The sequence below is a fragment of the Phalacrocorax carbo genome, chromosome 2, assembly GCF_963921805.1.
Source record: "Phalacrocorax carbo chromosome 2, bPhaCar2.1, whole genome shotgun sequence".
Lineage (NCBI taxonomy): Eukaryota > Metazoa > Chordata > Aves > Suliformes > Phalacrocoracidae > Phalacrocorax > Phalacrocorax carbo.
The window spans coordinates 26,292,773-26,312,291 of NC_087514.1; the positions used below are offsets into that span (position 1 = coordinate 26,292,773).

Consider the following 19,519-nt stretch of genomic DNA (forward strand, 5'->3'; position numbering starts at 1 on the left):
TGCAACGATCACTCTTGCACCTGGCTTCTATGAAATGCTTAGCCCGACAGACAAGACCTCCCACGCTATTTATCCATTCAGCAGAGCTCAGCTGGGATGGAGTGCTGGCATTCATCATGTCTGACCTAAGCAAGAAAGGGAACCTGTCAATAAGTGTGTGTGATCCCAAATCAATTCCTCCATGCGTAAACTACATATGCATACATGTATACTGTAATACACTGTATAAATCATTCATTAAATACACAGAGACACACATATATGTTTGTATATATGCTATGTTAAAATTAAGCTTGAACATATGAGCTAAAGATGTTGTGAAGTATTGATTGCCTTTGTTACCAACACAGTGCCTGAGACCTGGGAGCAGGAAAGGTCACGTCTTTTTTATCCACTGTGATCACCTCAGGCTCTGTTGCAATAGACATTATTTGATCTTCTCTCAGAAGTACTTGGCCTTTTGTTTTTTATCTATTAGGGCCGGTCTGAGCTATGTTGAGAAATGTTGGGCTCAGTATTTGCAAGAAACATCCATGGCTGAAAAGAATAACAACACGGAATCACGGTGTGTGCTTTGTACCCTGCAAAGACTAAGAAATCTTTCAAAAATAATGGTGATTTGCAGTTGGATGGAGTCTGACAGTTGACATCTGAGCCCATCCAAGTATATGATGTGATTCATATTACTTGGTGCTAAACTGATGTTGCTAATTCTTTTGTAACTCGTCACAACAGAACAAAGATAGTGTTCACTATTTTATTAAGTGCATGAATCAGTGGGAGAGCTGAAAGAAAACAAATGGATCACTGGTGAGACTAAAAATGCCTCAGAGATGTGAACAGTGTGTGTCTGCTGACTCTGCGGTTGTGCAGAAAAAGTCAAGGAAGGGTTTTAAGCATGGCTAGCCACACAACAAAACATGCTTTGAGCTGACAGTTTAAGGAGGAAGCTCTCTTGCACGCTGTCTGTCATTCCCATATGATTTAAAACACAGATATGCTACAGACAGAGAAATGTACTTATCCTCTCACTGAACATTAAGTTACAATCATTATGAAGGTAAACCCAGCACAGGAAAATCAATTATGGCACCAAGGTAAATTACTCCTAAACTCAACGTGTAGTAGGTGCTTAAGAACAACTTTTTGCCAACATGAAACTGCAGCAGCTCTCTCCAGCGTTCGTCAAGCACACTTGCCTGTACACTGACTGTGGGATGCCCATCATCCTAAGATCACCACTGAAATAAAGAGAAAAAATTAAGTGTTAGTAACCATGGTAATAACCCATCAAATATCTGAAGCATGAAGGAATTTCATAAATGTGACAAATACATGTTCAATGCCAAAGTCAAAAATCCTCGGGTCATTTCTCCTTTGGATGATAAGAGTGCTTTACTTGACTGTCTTAGGCAGGAGACGTGCTTCTGGAAAGCCTCTCAAATCACAGGGCACAGAGGAAACCAGTAAGGCAGCACAATCCCTGGCTGTACCCAGGGGTACAATAGGGTCTTTTATTACTGAGTGCTTGAAGGAGAGGACAGGTTCAGGCAAGAGCAGTGAAGCCATGCTGGACTTTTTCTAGTACAAGACACAAAAATGAAAGGGGACAGACAACCCCAACGGAAAATGTTTGATGAATGCCTCTGGACTCAGGAGAGAAATCGTTCACATAATGGCACAAGAAGAGGCATCTGCCTCTGGCTCTCCGCTGGCTGGCACTGCTGCACGGTACTAACTGCTGAGGCGCCCGGCACATGCCAGCCCGAGCTAGTGCTTCAAATACTGGCACTGAAGGTGCTCTAGAAAAAAGCAGAGTTATCCAGACCATGGAAATCTATACGGAATTCTGGAAGGATTCTTATTTTGACAGAGCTGAGGAAAGAGCCCAAAGTATGGCTAAAGCTTACTGTTATTTTTTTAATCTGGCTACGCTTTACAATGGCCTCCTGCCAATGGCAATTTGAAGATGGAGTTATACCTGGTTTTGCTCTTAAACAATATGAAAAGCTGGAATTGCATTTTCACAGTTTCTAAGGAAAAAGAGTTTTTTCCTAACAAGGACTCTGCTGAAAAGGACTCTTTGCTGAAAAAGACAACAGGTTTAATGTTTTAGGATAATAGTTCTTCCACAGAAAACTGAATCCCTCAACTTTTTCAGTCTGGTTTGGGGATCATATCGAGTAATTTCTGACTCCTTGGATCCTGCTCAGCCAAATCATGAGGCTCCTAGTCATGTCAAAATTGGATTCATGTATTTGCTGAGTTCATGCTCTAGAAATACAGAAACAGGTCTCTAACACCTGTTTTGCATAAAAGTCTGGAAAGGCCTGCTCTTACTCAAAATTTTAACTTGCTGTTTGGGAAAACAGCATTAGAAACTTGTGACTTGCAGCAGGAACAATCAATCTGGTATCTTTAAGCCAATGTTGCAGAAACAATTGCACTAACTAAAGTCAGAGGAAGAAGAGCAGAAAAGGAAGTGCCTGTTTTCATTGAGACTGATGTTTAAATCTAGAAGTCACCTTCAAAAAAGGGATTGACGTTTATGCAAGGATGCAAATGTCAGACTGTGCTTTTTTAAGCTTGGATCTGTTGAGACTGCTCATGCTTTAAACAACAGGTTTGAAGTGTTTGTACCTAAATTTGGACAGAAAAGCCTGGACTCTTGAACAGCAGCTTGTATCTTTTCCGGGGGGGGGGGGGGGGGGGGGAAGTATTTCATTGCAGTTAATCATAAACTTGAGCTATTTTTAAAAGTATAACCCCCCACTATTTCTGCATGTTGCATTCAGCAGGACAGACCTAGACTTATCTGACAGCGGTGATCTCACAGAATCACACAGAGTTTCTTCCCATAGAGCCCAGGACTTTCTGCTACAGCCAGGTGGAAGCTATCTTCCATGGGGCAAAAGGCATTAGAATTTATCTTAATCACGAACAGGTTGAGGGCATCCAATTAAACTGAAACTTTGGTTTTGGTAGCTGTGCTGCACTGACCTTAAACAAACGATGACACACATTTCAACAAAGGCGAACTGTGTGGAGGTTCCTGTACAGATGTGCCAGATTCATGCTGCATGGGAACGATGGATTTGTTTGTGCAAAACGCTCAGAGTGATATCGAGCGGTTTGTTACCGATTTCTTTGGAAAGAATCATTGTTTATCTTTGTCTGGAGGGTATGTCTTCTCCAAAGTTCAGAGGGAGTTTATTTTTTTAGTCTGTGCAAGCTCTATTTGGCATCATTCTCCATCCTGCTACTCAAGGTTTCTAATACGGGGATAGATCTGCGTTCTCACCTACCATTTAAACAGGCACGTCTGCGGAGTAGGGCCTCTCCAAGAGGCATGACACATGGCAGTGCTTTGTTATAAGCTCAATGCGCTCATTGTAACTCGCAGGTCTTGTGGTAGGAAGGTCAGTGTTTCTGTACTCCACGGCTAGACATATATTGTGCCTGCTAAATACTGCTGTAGTATTTCATCATAGTGGGAACCCAGACAATACGTCATGCCTTGCATTAATGTGTAGGATCTTGAAAAATCAATACAGTTCAAATAACAGGGGACTGCTGCCCAATCAGTTACTATTCCTATGACACACAGGGGAATTTTTGCAGGTGCAGCGTTGGCTGTGCCATTAAGCTGCCACTGAGCATGCAGAAAGTACAACGGGCTCTCTGCTAACTCCTAACAATTATTCAGAGACATGCAAGGGCACATATTATTGGAAACACAAATGGTTCCCTTGCTCCAGACATCTCTCCAGATTAATTTTTTTTTGGTACTACAAATACAAAAGTCAAATTCCTCAAGGGAAGGCCAGTCCCTGAGTCAGCTTTTGTGTCCAGCAAGCCCCAGACCAAAGTGACCGTATTTCTTTTGCTGTCTGAGGGCCTGATCTAACAACCATTAGAATCAATAGAAAGGCTAATTGATTTGAAAGACTTTGGATAAAGCATCTAAGGCCACAACCTGCACCATTTCAGTCACCAGAAAATTTGACGTTGACCTCAGTGAGTGCAGGATGAAATACTCGGGCTTTTGGTCAGCAGGTATTTAAGTACATGCATGTAATTTATTTCATTTGTAACCATTCATGTGCTTAAGTACTTGTCAGACTTGCAACAAAAGCAGGCTGGTTGCCAGGTTGAGAAGAGGGGTAGCTTTTGGACCTGCCCCTCTCCTACCAACAGCAATGCAATTTGGAGGAAAGAATAAGCAAGCCCATTTTTCCCACCATTTATTCACTATAGGGAATTAAGAAATGAGATAAGTGAAATGAAGAGGAAAGAAATTGGAGCAACGCTACAGAAAGAGAAGAGCTTCTTTCCCTTTAATTACTTCTCAGGGGACTGTAAAAAATAAAAACACTAGCCTTTTAACTTCATTATGAGTCTGTATCTCAAATACAACCCAAGCCTTCCTAGGGCTTGCCTACACTGGAAAAATACATTATGTTAATTGATTAACATGTAATGCTTAATGTAACAGTCAATATAAACAAAGACTACTATGTTTAACATTTTTTGTTGTTGTTGACCCAAGGTAACCCAGCTGCCAAACATGACAGCTCTTGTCTATGCTGAGTGCTTTGTATCACCTTAATTAGCGTGTTCTAACACAAGGTAATTTTGCAATACAGATAAATTCTTTGAGGCATTTATTCTGTAAATTTAATTTTCTGTCTCTCCTACCTTGAATGCACAGACACGCGCCTCTGCCATTTCCCCTCCCCCATTCAATCTTGGAGCCCCGATCATCAAAAATCAAAGAGACTTGGTAGGCTTTTTCCTGAGTCGCTTCAACTTATAAAACTAAAATTCAATCAAACATACAGCCAGTTTACGCCCCTTGATAGTGCTGATGTTATAAAGTTGATCCCATAATTTAGGAAGGGTTAGTTCAGCCTAGAAAAATATAATCAAATACCAGACGTTTGAAGTTTTGGCAAAAATGTTGCAGATCATACAGCTAGACAGTTTGTCAGTCAAATTACACAGCCTATTCCCAGCTGCAGGAAGACACTTTTCAGTGTTTTTCCAAAATTTACTTCCTCCATTTTGTTTTACACAGAAAAGCTTTGTCCTTACAAGGGGAAAAAAAGTGTGCAAAAAAGGTATTATTAAACACTGAGGTTAAAAGATCAAGAAGTTTATCAGGACTCCAGCAACTGTAACACACTCCTGTTGCACGCCTTGTATTTTAGTAGAAAATGTTATAGCTTGTTACAAATCCAGTTACTCAGCACTACCAAACCCATGAAAAATCCTGAATTGGTAAGATGTGTTGCATGTAAAATAGTTTGGCTACTCATCACCCATTTGTTTCAGCATCTTCCAAAGGGCGTGGATATTTGCCCGCCCAGCATTCTCTGTGGTCTGAAGCAACTCTTAACACTCTGATATGTTTAGAGTTATATTAATCGACTGAAGGTGTGTGGCACAGCTACACCAGCCCTCCCAGCCTGTAACTTCACCGCCTGGAAATTCCTTTCCTTTTAGCTGTTCATCTCGCAGAAGAGCACTGCATTTACGTTCATTGCCTCTTTTTTTTTTTTTTTCTTAAAGAAAAACAGGGAGTGGGTGGGGTAAGTGGATTAACATACAAGTTTTCTAGGGCTTCACATGTGGGACTTGGAAACTTTACAGCCCAGCCAAGGTGCTTCAGCCTAGTAATTGTTGGGGGATGCGATGCTCCCCCGCTGCTCGCCTCTGGTGAGACCCCACCTGGAGTGCTGCGTCCAGCTCTGGAGCCCTCAGCACAGGAAAGACATGGACCTGTTGGAGCAGGTCCAGAGGAGGGGCACAAATATGATCCAAAGCGATGGGCTGGAGCACGTCTTCTATGAGGACAGGCTGAGAGAGTTGGGGTTGTTCAGCCTGGAGAAGAGAAGGCTGCGGGGAGACCTTATTGTGGCCTTTCAGTACTTAAAGGGGGACTACAGGAAGGATGGGGACAATCTCTTTAGCAAGGCCTCTTGTGACAGGACAAGGGGTAATGGTTTTTAACTGAAAGAGGGTAGATTTAGGCAGGATATAAGGAATGATGAAGCTGGTGAGCCCCTGGAACGGGTTGCCCAGCCGAGGCACGGATGCCCCACCGCCGGCAGCGTTCAAGGCCAAGCCGGACGGGGCTTTGAGCGCCCCTACCTGGTGCCAGATGTCCCTGCCCGCTGCTTCCGTGAGGACCCCAAAATTAGCAAAGTTATCCGCAGCCACCGGCTCCGGTAACGCGTGGGGAAGGGGCGGGGCGGGGCGGGGCGGGGCAGGCGGCCCTGAGGTCCCGCCCCCCGCCCTGCCCCTTCCCCCGCCCGCCCGTCACGTGCGTTAGCGACAGCCGCCGGCGGCACCCATTGGCGGAGGGGCGGGGAGGGGCGTGGCCGGGGCGGCCGGGCCGTCAGCTGCGCTCCGCGGCCGTGACAACAAAGGGCTCCGCGGGCGCGGGGTCGGCGCGGCTGCGGGATCGGCGCTGTGCGGGTGAGTTTCCTTTGCGAGGCTGGAGCTGACCACGGCGCGGGGGGCGGCACGGTCAGCGGTGGGCTGAGCACTCGGGCGAGGCGGCGGAAGGCAGCAGCAGAGTGCCCGTCTCCCCTCGCATCTCTCCCGGCTGCTCCGTCCTCGGAAGAACATCGGGAACGGGAGGGTTTTTCCGCTTTCTCCCCCGCCGCTGCCTTGTCCTTCCCCCCCCTCCCCGCCCAGCGGCGGGGCTGGGCTCCGGAGCGCAGCCGGGAAGGTGCGCAGCTGCTGCGGGCTCTGCCGGGTCAGCCGCCGGCTCCGCCGAGAGCGGCTTTTTGGAGCCTCCTGGTGGTAAATAGCAAGGCTGCGAGCGGAGGGCGGGGGGGACCATCGGGCAGGCTCCCACGGGGAACTGCAGGAGGGATGTGAGGGGTGTCTATTTTTGGGTGTTTTTGCTTAGCATGCACCCTATCGCCTTTGCTAGGCTAGAACGGGGGGAAAAAGGAAAAAAGTTTCTTTATGCAACAATACAATATTGTTGTCATGCATTGGTTGTGTATCTGTAACAGTGCTTTATCACTGCTGTAGCTGAGCTGGTCATCCCTAGCCTTGTCTTTCCTTGCAGCTGATACAGTTCCTGTCTAACAACCAGCGTACCTCTCTTTCAGCTGCTCTCTCATTTGACTCGCCTAACGATGGCCCTCGCTAACGGCAGCAGTGTCACTTCTTGGTCCCCATCTGACTTGCACAATAGAGTGCAAGTGTGGCATTTTGAAAGGCACTTGTCCAAAAGGATGTCAAAACATCAGCTGGTTTCTAAATGATTCAGATGTTTTTTTTGGGATGGGGGAAGGGGGAAATGGGACAATCTGCTTTTGATCTACAGAAAGACATTTATGGGTCAAAAGTTGTGGGTTGTTTAGCTTGTGTTCTCAGGAACAGTGATCTATCTCCCTTTTCTCTCTCAGAGGTTAATTATTTGGTGTTGCTGTGATTCCTGTGGAGCCTTAACAGAGTGTGAGCTCTCACCTTGCTCCACGCTACACGCAGAGCAAAAAGACAGCCCTTGCTTGAAGGAACTCCCAGTCTAGATCTAGGAAAGAGGCAGTGTGTGCGAGTGGCAGTGGGAGCATGGGGAGAGCCAGCGCTGATCAGCAGTTACGCTACTGCTTGGTAGTGAGCCTAAAGAAAAAACAAGCTCTTTTGTTCCTAGGCCTTGTGCCGGAAGAGGGTTAGGGGTGGATGTGGAAGGTGACTGGAAAGCTACAGGCTTCAAGCTTTCACTTTGAGTCTGTTTCCTTATCTGTAGCAAGTTCTGAGTATAATTGAAGCACTCCAACCTTCTCAAGAAGATGCTTAGGTGCGCTGTGTGCATTCGGCGTTTCCTTAGGTAACCCATCCAGGGCTCAATGACCTTAATGGTTAAAAGCGTTTCCTGCTAGTAACCACTGAAAATTGAAGTTTACTGCAGTTAAAAGCCACTTCTGCTTGCTGTGGATGTAGAAGAAGGGAATAAATGTTTACCTCTTTCTTTACAGAATGGACAACTGTTGCCATTTTTTTCTTCCCTGTTGTTAAGCCTTTCCATTTTTCAGACTTTATCATTTTTCTTTAGACTCCTAACCATTCATGTAGCTCTCTTAAAGAGACCCCAGATGTTTAATTTTCAAGTGTGGTCCTAAAAATCAGCCTTTTATCACTACTGCAGCTGAGACATTTGTTCCTAGTCCTGTATTTCCCTGCAACTCGTAGCCCCTGTTAAAGAGCTAGAGTGCATAACTTATTGAGTTATGCTGCACCTTTTCGTATTGCTTCTGAAGACTACTCTAAGTTCTAATCCTATCCTTTTGTGCTGTTTGAATAAGGAGGTAGCTGCATAAATGTCTATAGGAGCGGTGTTGCATGGAGCAGGTGCTTGTCCTTGCATTGAACAAGTAGGTGATGGGGTCTGGTGTCCTGGGGTAAGATGATGTAGAATGCCAAAATGACCCTTTAGAGGGGCCTGAGAGTCACAGGATGAAGCCAGGAATACTGGCCTTAAATAATATTCTTTATGGGTTGTATCTTCTCTTAATGGCTGGGTTTGTCTAGTGTAGTGTGTCTACTCCCTTTCTCTTTCTGAATGCAGACACTCATACTGTCCTACATGCATATCTTCTTCCATATTTAATTATTAAGCAGGTATTTAATAATTCTGGCATGCTGTGATAATTCAGATATTACTGTGGTGAAATTAACTTGTTAAATTGGTGAACATTTTTCATGCATAGCCTTTCCTTATTCAGCTACTTTAATGGCTTCTATTTATTGGCTCATACGTAAACACTGAAAGGCTCTAAGCACACTGATCTGAGGTGGTTGAATGTTCAGCTTCTCGCTAGTAATGGCATTTTTCATCTTAACTGCCAAATGCAGATTTCAGGCTTATGGTGACTAATTACATGTAGATGTAGGGGAACATATTGAGAAATAAACATTGGTTTTAATCAAGTATACAGGTTACTTTTCTTTGTTACTTAGGCTTGCATACATGACTAATTGGGCACTTGCCGTGGAAATTATCCCACTGGTAACTAGGTAGTGCAGTTTGAACCTGAAGAGGGGACGCGCCTTCCTGCTGTGTTAGCTTGTAGGCAATGGCCCTGAGCTGTGTGTGATGGGAGAGAAGATATGCTGCCTTGGGCACCCTGGGAGCCCTTGCAGGAGTCTCTGGGAGAGGTGTGAGGCTGTGCCAACAGAGGAGATGCGAAGTCTGGAGCAGAAAATGTGTGCTTGCCCCTTGCATCTCTCTCAGACCAGGAAGAAGACAGGCAGGGATTACAGGGAGCACCCCAGTGAGTGTAGGCACAAGGCTTCTCGGCAAAAGTCCTCTTCTCCTATAGGAGAAGTTGGGGACCAACAACTGAACAGACCTTTGCACAGGGAGGAGGATCTAGAGGAAAGCACTCAGCTCTGAGGAGAGACCTAGGCTTTTTCTTTGTGTATCTAGCTGGGAGGGAATGGTGAATGCCAGTGAAGCTGCCTCTCCTCTTAGGGAAAAGTGTTCACTGGTTCCTCAGGCTGCACTAATGAGAGGGTTTTTAATTTGTTCCCTAGGGCTCTTACCTATTGCTTTGTCATTAAGACCCCTGTCATCATTTTTTGCAGGTTTCACATAAACTGTTTACCAGTCATGCCTCTGCATGTCCCGTACCTAAGCTGATAAAGCACCTATGCACTTTAATCTCAAGTCTATGCCAGTCTTCTAGTACAGTGTGAGCTGTGCCTTGAACCTTGGATATAAAGACCTACCAGCCAAAGTCTTGTTCCTGCCTTAGTAATGTTCCAGAGGTTAAATAACATGCTCATGGGAGAGATTAATAGCTTGTCCAGCCAAGAGCCAGAGTTCAGTGAGAAAGAAGACGACGAGTGGATTCTGGTTGACTTTATAGGTAAGACGTCTGTCAAACATAAGCTCTGCTTAGAAACCAATAGCTTGGGAGAAACTTTACCTAAGCAAAACCGGTGTGGATTAGAGCGTAGGGTATCTTCCAAACAAATGTACCAAAACATGTTACGTAAACTGATGAGAAAAATGATGTCAGGTTTATAAGCCTGACACAGGCTTCAGCGGAACCACTTGTACAGATAAAATGTTTGACTTATTACACAATTGTATTGCTTTACTGATAACGGTTGTTTTACGTGTCTAGCGTGGATTGTCAGGGAACTCCCTTTTCCCCTCCCTTTGCTTCTCAAAAAAAAAAAAAGTTTATATGCCTGCTGATAGGGGTTTATTTCTGTTTCCTTGTTTTTCTTTTTTTATATCCCATTTCTGGCTACGTGCAACCTTGCTGGTTTTGACCTCCTGCAATCACCAATGTCCATGGGTTCCTCTCCGCTGACTAATGGCCACCTACAGCAGACACTTGCACTAATTGCTCCACGGAGGAAGCGGACATCACTGAAGTATCAGCCACCGATGGCTCGCCTGTCTTCTCTTGTTTACCGTCTCCCTTGGAACACTTGCCAGAGGCTAGCGAGTCTTGCTTCATCCAGTTTGAGTCATGTCCCATGGAGGAGAGCTGGTTTATCACCCCTCCCCCATGTTTTACTGCAGGTGGATTAACCACTATCAAAGTGGAAACTAGTCCGATGGAGAACCTCCTAATAGAGCATCCCAGCATGTCTGTGTATGCTGTCCACAATACCTGTCACAGCCTTAACGAGACTGGGTGTGGAGATGAGGAGTTTCACAGCCCAGGTAGTCCCAGGTATGCCTGACTTCTCTTGTCAAGGACCTCTGTTGCTGAAAATATCTGGGTTCTATTTGATCAGCTTAGACACTTAATACTGAGCTTTCCATCTTATTTCAGAGCAAGTGAATAAAGCATGAGTACTACACAAGGTGGGTAGGGTGGTCAGGGCTGCCTGCCTGCTTAGAAAAATGTTATACAAGGTGACCATGTCAGGAAACAGTTGGGTATGCTATTTTGACACTGAGGTGAATATGTATGGAGCCTCGTTGTTCCCTCGCAGAATATGTTCCACTCCTGTTGGTGGCAGTTAGCTCTATAGCTGATAACATAGATTTGAAAGCACTTTGCCCCCTCCATAGCTATGTGTATTTTCATACCTGTTAGTCAGTACCCTTTTAGTCACCTTGTGAGGTGAAAAAAATATTACTTTAACTATCCTGACAGGAAAGTCTGTTTGGTGTTTTTTTTTTTTTTTTTTGTTCCTCAACCTGGTGATAGATTAGGACAAGATTAAAGTTTTCCACAGGTGCCTTGTGGAAAAAGCAAACTGAAATAGTCCACAAAGCTTACTCCCCTCAAAGTCAAAAAAATTACACTGCAAACTTCTACTTTTAGCAAGGTAAGAGGTTGCACTGCTTGAGTTGGGGTTTTTTGGGGGTGTGGATGGTCCTTAAAAACCTACGTGGAATATTCCATGTGGAATTACTGCAGATGCATGTTTGCTTTGCACTGCTGCTTTGATATTAACTGTCCGGTATATACAGCTATATCAGTATAGTGCACATAGACATGTACTAATAGAGTATTTTTGCCATTATGACTCCACACTTGCCCATGTGTTCATTGAATTGGAAATAAATGGGTGTTTTGTGAATCCTGGTTAATAACAAAGACTGACTTTTCCTCCCATCTGGTGCCTACAGTTAGAAACAATCGGACAAAAAAAAAAGTCATGGTACAGTAAGCATTGTTACACAGGGGGGAAAAATTGAGCATAGTGGTAGAGTTGCTGTAGGTAGATGCCCACTGACTTTTCTGATGACCTCCTTGTCATAAAGTTCTTAGTTGAAAGAAATGAGTGACTTTGAGATGATATGCTGCTGCATAATATTGAAGTGTAGTGCTGATACTGTTAGTCTTGGAGAACATGGGATTTGTATAAATATTCGGGGAGGGTAGTTTGTGATGTTAAGCATCAAAGGTCTAGCTTAACTTAAATCGGGGGGAAGCTATGAGCACACAGGACCTTTAAAATGAGGGTCTGAAGGAATCTGCAAGAGAACTGCAGGCTGTGAGGCATACCCTAGTGAGAGACGGTAGATCAGTTTATCTAAAATATCAATTATATTGGATAGTAACACACAAAGTAAGATTCTGACTTTTCTCAGTGACTTGTGAACTAGGGATACTGGTATAAAATCTTCTAGAGAGATCCCCCTCTAGAATGTTATATTATGCTGTACAGTTAAGCTACTTTTATGTGTTGGGAAGCTAAAGGTGTGGTGATCCTCAGCTGGCACGTGAATAAGTTTCTTCACAGTGAATTCTGTGCTGTTGCTTCGTCAGAGGATCTAAGCTTTTGCATAAGAGCTATTTTGAGTGGCAGAACTGGGAGTAGATTTAAGTCTAAAGCTGAGGTAGATTACAGGAACTAGGAAAATGAATTACACTGGTAATGCACTGAGTTTCAAAAGCTGTTTTGAAGTCTCTAGTGGTTTAATGGTTGGCCATTTAACATTGTAGGGCCAAGAAAAGCTGCTTAAGGCACACTGGCACAGTAAGTACTACTGTTTTGGGACAGTGCTTTGTTTGATCAGGCTGCTAGCAACACTGCTTCCTCTAGAGCCTTGTCTGCCAAAAAAATACTGGTTTTAGGACTAACCTCTGTGCCAAATGATGTTACTTGATCAAGCCTAACTACATCTGCTTTAACAAGCTGAAACGCTAAGTGCAGAAAAATTACTTAAATATTAATTGGGGTGGGGTCTGAAGCCTTTTAATTTTTCTTGTGAAGTCTGGCTCTGTAGCGCAACTAGCAGGACACTTACGCTTTCTAGCAGAAGAGTTGCTGGGGGTGCAACAGCAAATGTGTGTAGCAGCGGTCTGGCTTTAGACACAGCCCCTCTAAAATTACATTTTGACAATCTTGATGGAAGCTCATCACCCTCTTCTCTTAGTGCCTGGGGCTCGCTAGCATCAGGCTACCAAACGCAACCACTAAGGTACCAAAGTGCTACGTTTTGGAAGAGCGTGTGGCCTTTTACCTAATTCAAACCACCTCTGCTATCCCAGTTTTGCTTTAAGATGGCAAGGAGGAGAGTGTTGGTTTGCAAACCAGTGCTGGAAGACTTTTTGATAAGAAGGGAAAAAGCATAAATATCTTCAACTAGTTTTTCTTCCTTTTGTGGAGGAAATATACTTGTTCCTTTTAAATTCAAAGCAAAAGGATGTTGTTTAAACCTCCTCTGTTTTGTCAGGTTAGTCATGTTTTTCCGTAACAAACCACAACACTTTGTATTAGCAGTTGATGTCCTTTGCTAGTTAATGACATGCAGAAAGGGCATGCTTAGGAAATACGGATTCTAATAACACAAGGTGGTGTGGCCTCATAGCTCCTTACAGCTTTCCCCAGAAAGACTTCATATGGAGTTCCACCTCTAGCACTGTTGAACATGTTAAGGGATCACCCCATATAGGAAACAGTAGCCCCATATTTGCAGGCACCCTCATATAAATTAAACTGGTGTAATCTGCATAGAACTTGTTTACAAGGCACTGTGAGTTGATTTGTGATGTGCTCTTTTCTTATTTCTTGCTTCATATTTCAAGTGCCAGGTGTAGGACAGTATCCAGTGAATGAACAAGGGAAAAGCAGCTGTCACACATGGCTATTCCAGAATATGTAGGCTTCAGTTGGTCATATTAAGCTACCCAAGGAGCCAAAAAGCAACTGGATTTGAATATTTAAAAGAAAAATTAGAAGGGAGGGAATATTCTCTTGCTGACAGGGAGTATTTTGCTCCTGTGTGGAGTGAGGGGAGGCAGAAGATCTCACTTCTCTGCCAGGCACCTGCAGCCCCCCTGAGAGCAAGGCTACAAGGGTGTACCATGGGCAAGGCAGACCAGACTTATGTCTACAGAGACATCATACAGTAAATGCAAGTTAAGCTCTTCCAGAAGAGACTTTATTATAGAGTCATGCTAATGCTGACAGACTTCCCAAGAGACCTCCTGCTCACATCTGAGCAAGCTCCTGGTCTTGCAGACATCTTTCCTGGGCACCGCTGAGTTGACAGCTAGTCGTTGGACCCTGGGTGGGGAGAGAGAAGGCAAGCAACTCTGGTGCCACTGATGTCACACCAGCTGTGGCACTCAGGCTTGGGATTTACTTTGCTTTTAAAACTGCCAGGCTATTTTTAGCTTTAGTTTGGAAGTTTCAGGAAGCACTAGTGATTGTTCTGTTAAGTAGGAAAGTCCTTTTTCAATATGTCATTCCCTGCTTGCATAGGCTGCTGGTTTGTTTTTCACTAGTGCATGATGGAGTAAGGATTTGCCAAAACCGCTGACTCTCTGCTCATGAAATCTAGAGGGCTGGTTGAGGAACAGTCCTTCTAAGTTACTTCCCATGTGTGTCACAACTGCTCTATCTTTCCTATTCCTCTGCATGAACATTGTTTGGATTTATTTGCGTGGCTGGCAATCCCAACACGCTTTCATTAGTGTGCTCCTGCTTTCAGGCTGAACCACCTATATTCAAGATGATTTTTAAACCAAACTTTGCCTAGTGGATAAGTCCAAGTCTTCTAAAGCTGGAGCAGTGTGACATGCATTGCTTTATATTTCTGATCTGTATTGCATCTTGGGCTTAGGGAGGTGGGGTGGGGAAGGAAGGGCATTAACAGTGTAATATGCCAAAAGTCCAAAGGCTATTGTGTTGTCTTCGCACTAAAAGTGAGTTAGCAGTGCTGCACACTACTTGCCAGTGTGGTTTTCCTAAACTGACTTGACCTCGCCTCAGCCCAAATATCAGTCCCAGTAGATGTAACGGTGCCCTTCTGAGATGCTGGATACTGATGTCCATGTCTCTTGCTCTCTATAGCTTGCATGTCTTTCCAACACAGCTCAGGAATGACTGATACCTGCTTGTTACATTTCTAGACTGGAGGCCCAAAATGAAACAGGACAGCGTGTTCACTGCTACATCACAGCTCTTGCTACTCATTCAACTTTTCTGGAAAAAAACAAGAGCTTTCGTCCTACTCACTGGATAAAAGAACATAATGGAAGACACTATCTCAACAGAAACGGTTTCCGTCGCCAAAACCTCACCAGGGATTGCCACTCTCGGCAAATCAAGCACAATGGACTGTTTGTTCACCAGCCTTGCCAGCGTCAGTTCAATTACTGATGGCTCTCGTGGTTTTAATCTATGGTCTAATTGTTTTTACGTTGCTTTTGTTTTTATGCATAGGTAAGTGTGGTCAATCTGAAGCTGATCATCAATCCCTCAAACACAATCGTAACTAGTGTTGCATTCTTTTGAAACGACACATAAATCTCTGAACATCTTGCAGCAAGTCCTAAACGTTGATGTTAAATGTCAATGTCTTGGAAGCCTATCAGTGTGATAGTTTGTGTGCTGTTTTATAAACTATGATGTATAGATGGGTTCTTAAATGGTATTTTAAAGAAACTTAACTGAGATGGAAATCAGTTACGTTTTGCGTTAATCAAAGTGGAGTTAGAAAATTTGAGGTTAGCCCTATGCTTTAAAGACCAGTACTTGACAGCTTGTGTATCTGTCTGTAATCAGCATATATGATTATTTTCTAACAAGGAAATACTATAGCTGCCAGTGGATATTACATAGTTACTCTGAACTGTTACAAGAAGGACATCTAATCTAAATTGCCTAGTACCTGCTTGTGTAAGTGGAGTCTGTGTAGGTGTGTTAGGTACTTAATATGGGTGTCAGTAAAGGGTTAAATGTCCCCCAAATATTGTTGCAGTATGATACGGCACTGGTGTTACAGATATAGTACCTCAGTGGAATGGAAGGAAAAGTGTACCTATGGGTTAAGTGCAGATGCACAACCCAGAGAGCTGAACTGGGTTTTACTTGGTACAGCTCAAGTTCTTACTCCTTTCTCTTTCTTTTGGTCTTCGAAAGGTATATTTCGCCTACCCTATTTCATTTAATCTCTAGTTAAAGGAAAAAATGGTGGATTGATGGTTCTTTTAATCCCATCAGTAGCTGACTGCTCTTTAAAGAAGTCAGGCTGATGGATGGTTATTTCTGAGCTGCTAATTGCTGTTAGATAGTCTCATATTTACAGATTGAGAGTAGCTCAAAAGTAGCTAGAAGGAAGGTTTTAGCAGTTCTCCTAATTTTCTCTCTCTTACTCTGAAAATGAAGTCTGAGTTAATTGTGACTGGAAATGAAGGGCAGTGTGTGGCAGGGAGAAGAGTATGCTGAAAAACAGTCTTACAGAACTAAACACAGTGATAACAGGGTGCATAAAAATTGAGATAGATTGGCAGTGGTTGTTCTCTTAGCCCATTTGGGGCAGAAGGACTGGATAGCACTTCTGTGGGCCAACAGGAAAGAAAAGCCATTCAAAACTAACAAGTGGCTTTCTTAAGAACACTGTGCAAGATGTTTTGGAAGTTGGCAGGCACTTAAAAAAAAAAGCAAAGTTCACCTGTTAACAAAAGAGTGTATTACACAGCAGCCACGTGCCATGCTGAACCCCAACAGATCAATCTGGGAAGCAGATTAAATGGCTTTGGAAGTGTGGAAGCAGAACTCTGCACTGAAAGAAGAGGGGAATGTAAGTAAGGTTATCCCTCCTTTCTGTCACTGCTTAATGTGACTTACTGTTTTGGTTTTTTTTTTTCCTTCTGTTTAGTGCCTAGGGCATTAAAGTATTAACATTACATTCAGCCATGTCTTCCAGTAGTCCTTATACAGAAGTTAGTATAAGGAGTCGTGTGAGGAGTCTTTTGAAATTAGGCAAGATCAATAATGTGAATTATTCCAGACCTATGAAGTATTTTAAATTCAGCAAAATGCCTCAATTTCACTGAAGCAAAAACCCAACTATTTGGATTAACCTTGATGTAGTGGTAACATTGCACATTCTGGAGCTGGAATTGTTGTGGCACACACTTAGAGGTTATAAATGTTGTTCCCCATACACTGTTTCACTGCAGATGTCCTGCTTTACTGGGATTAGTTAGGTTTGTTGCAAAGGGATATTGACAAATGGTTAAATGTACAAAAGCAATAGGTGCTTTCCTGGATATACTAGTCTCTTTTTTTTTTAAAGACACATTAAACTCACATGGACAGTGAAAGAAAATAGAACTGGTCATGTCATGAATTTCCAAAACAGATTTGTTAGTACTTTTTTCAGCAGTATGTGCCCATGTCCATACAACAATTCTTTTGTGGTCCACATACTCTGGTTTATCTGCAAATAGCTGTAGCTTCACCAGTCTCTCATCTGTTCACAGGTACTCTTACTTGCCTCAGATTATCCACCTTTATCACTCCAACTTTTTTTGCCCCGCTTAAACTTCCTTTTCCTCACTGCCAACTTTCTAGCTCAGGAAAACTCTTTGCTTTCCTTTATTATTTTTCTTTATATGAAAGTAACTACTTTCCTTCAGCTTTAATTTTCTTAAAGTGAAATGAAGGAAGATGGAGTCTCCACCTCCCTGTGTCAGGAGTAAGTAATCCTTTAACTCTTAACAGGGAGACGGAGTTGCAAGTATAAGGCTCCCAGGCATTACAATGAGAGCCTTGGTCTGTTCTTCTCAGTAGGCAAGTAAATGCAACTTTAGACTGCTCCTAGAATTGGGAGATACTGATCATCTTATACTACATTACTAGATGACTTTCTGGTGATGAAAACCTATATCTTTCAGGATATAAACTGTTTTGTTGCACAAAGCTGTGCTTCTCAATTTGTAATATTGGAAACCATATTATTGTGTGAGATAGTACTGCATCAATGGCTTTTTGTTAATTTGTTTTATATATTTATGTTGATCTAGCCCTGTTTTGTGCCTGGAGCTATTGGGCGATTAGATTTGTTTTGGTTTTCTGTTTTAATAGTGAGCTATGTGGCTTTTTATATGGTTTTTGAATTGTATTAAAGTGTGTGTGGTTTTTTTCTTGTAAAAGTGGAGGCCTTGCACTGTCTCATACTGATTGATATTCATGAATCTTGCTGAAACTATTTTCATATGTATTAGTCAATAGACAGACTTGCATTTTAAACTGTGCCTTCTACACAGCAAACTTGAAGATTCAAAAGGGACATTTCAGTTAGGATTAATACTGTACATCAGTCTATGCATATATGGCAGCTTCTCTCCAGAGCCACTTCTATTTGTAGCAGTCCTTTGGATATGGAAGAATGTCCTGGCTCTTACTTTTAATAGTTTAACACAAGCTGAAAAACAACAAAATACAGCACTTTGCCAAAAAGTAGCATTGCTTAACCAGTGTGTATTTACTAAAACAATCTTCTGTATTTTGTTTTCATAGTGCGTTCTGCACACCATGGGGAGACATGCTTTTAACTCTCAATAAAAAATGGCCTATTGAAAATTGTCAGTCTGTTCTTTTATGTTACAGGTCAGTCAAAATCCAAATGCCTGAGCACCCTATCAGGTATGGTAGGTACAAGGGCCGAGTATCTCAGAAGAGTTGCTCTAGTACAGAAGTCCTGGGAATCAGTTTGCATTGCTGATCAAGTGGCAATGCATGGTCTAAGGAGCATTACATGTCTCTGCCAACTGCTGCATTTCCTGATCAGCATGCGATAGTGCTGTAGGTGAACAGGACAGAGAGAAAAACATGTTACTGCTTAAAATGTGCATGAGGTAGGGGGGAAAGTTTTTCCTTATTTAGGCTGAACCTCTTAAGAGAGTCTCAATTCATGCCCATTGCCTTCCATCTTCCTGCCATGGACTGCCATGAAGAATCTGGATGGAAGGCTGCTGTTAGCATTCAAGAGGTCAAAGCAGGGACAGGTAACCTGTAAGCGATGTAGAGACCCTGTGCAAATGTCCAGGGTTGGGGTTAGGGAAGCCAAAGCCAAGCCATCTGTAGCTGAACCTGGCAAGCGATGTGAAGGACAACAGGCCTTCCATATGCATATCAGCTGCAAAGGGAAGATAGAGAAGACATGGTCCTGCTGCTAAACTAGGTGGGAGTCCTCATGACAGAGGACATGCAGAAGACTTGAGGTAGTCTGTGCCTTCTTTGCCTTGCTCTCTACTGGTAAGACCAGCCTTGAGGAATTGCAGGCCCCTGAGGCTGGTGGGAAAGGCCTAGAGCAAGAAAGATCAGCCCTTGGTTGAGAAGGATCAAGTTAAAGAATGCTTAAAGAGATGGGACATACAGAGATCTATGGGACAAATCCATGACTGGCAAAGGAGCTGATGTTATTGTGAAGCTGTTCTCATTACCTTAAAGGTTATAGCAATGGGCAGGATTCCTGAAGGCTGGAAGAAAGCAAATGTCTTTCCTATCTTCAAGAAGGACAAGAAGAATAGGGGGAACTACAAGACTCAGTCTCACCTTGATCTCTGGTAAGATGATGGAGCAAATAATCCCAGAAACTATTTCCAAACATGAACCAGGAGGTGATTAGGAGTAGCCAGAATGAATTTATGCAGGAGAAAGGATGCCTGACAACCTGATAGCCTTCTACAATTAAATGAGTGGCTCAGTGGTTAGGGGAGAGCAGTGGATGTTGTTTATCTTGATTTTTAGCAAGGATTTTAACCCTGTCTCCCATAACATCCTC

General features: G+C 43.3%; 1 protein-coding gene across 6 annotated transcripts; it reads left to right on the top strand.

Annotated features, from left to right (window-relative positions):
- Window positions 1-6,370: 6,370 nt before the first annotated feature.
- Window positions 6,371-18,315, top strand: TP53INP1 (tumor protein p53 inducible nuclear protein 1). Of its 6 annotated transcripts, none has more exons than XM_064442372.1 (4): window positions 6,371-6,480; window positions 9,607-9,890; window positions 10,361-10,712; window positions 14,856-18,315. In XM_064442372.1, exons 2-4 carry the CDS (start codon window positions 9,779-9,781, stop codon window positions 15,103-15,105), a joined length of 714 nt encoding a protein of 237 aa, XP_064298442.1. In that variant the 5' UTR covers window positions 6,371-6,480; window positions 9,607-9,778; the 3' UTR covers window positions 15,106-18,315. The 6 variants fall into 6 exon arrangements, with proteins under 6 accessions (XP_064298442.1, XP_064298445.1, XP_064298444.1 ...); XM_064442375.1 differs by lacking the exon at window positions 6,371-6,480 and adding an exon at window positions 12,441-12,474 and having other exon boundaries at window positions 6,860-9,890; window positions 10,364-10,712; window positions 14,856-15,010; XM_064442373.1 differs by lacking the exon at window positions 6,371-6,480 and adding an exon at window positions 12,441-12,474 and having other exon boundaries at window positions 6,867-9,890; window positions 14,856-15,010.
- The last annotated feature ends 1,204 nt before the right edge of the window (window positions 18,316-19,519 follow it).

Bases quoted from the DNA above. Each gene is read 5' to 3' on its own strand.
- TP53INP1 (XM_064442372.1), top strand. From the start codon at position 9,779: ATGTTCCAGAGGTTAAATAACATGCTCATGGGAGAGATTAATAGCTTG. The intron at 9,891-10,360 runs GTAAGACGTCTG...GGCCACCTACAG, and splicing joins GATTCTGGTTGACTTTATAG to CAGACACTTGCACTAATTGC. The intron at 10,713-14,855 runs GTATGCCTGACT...TTACATTTCTAG, and splicing joins CACAGCCCAGGTAGTCCCAG to ACTGGAGGCCCAAAATGAAA.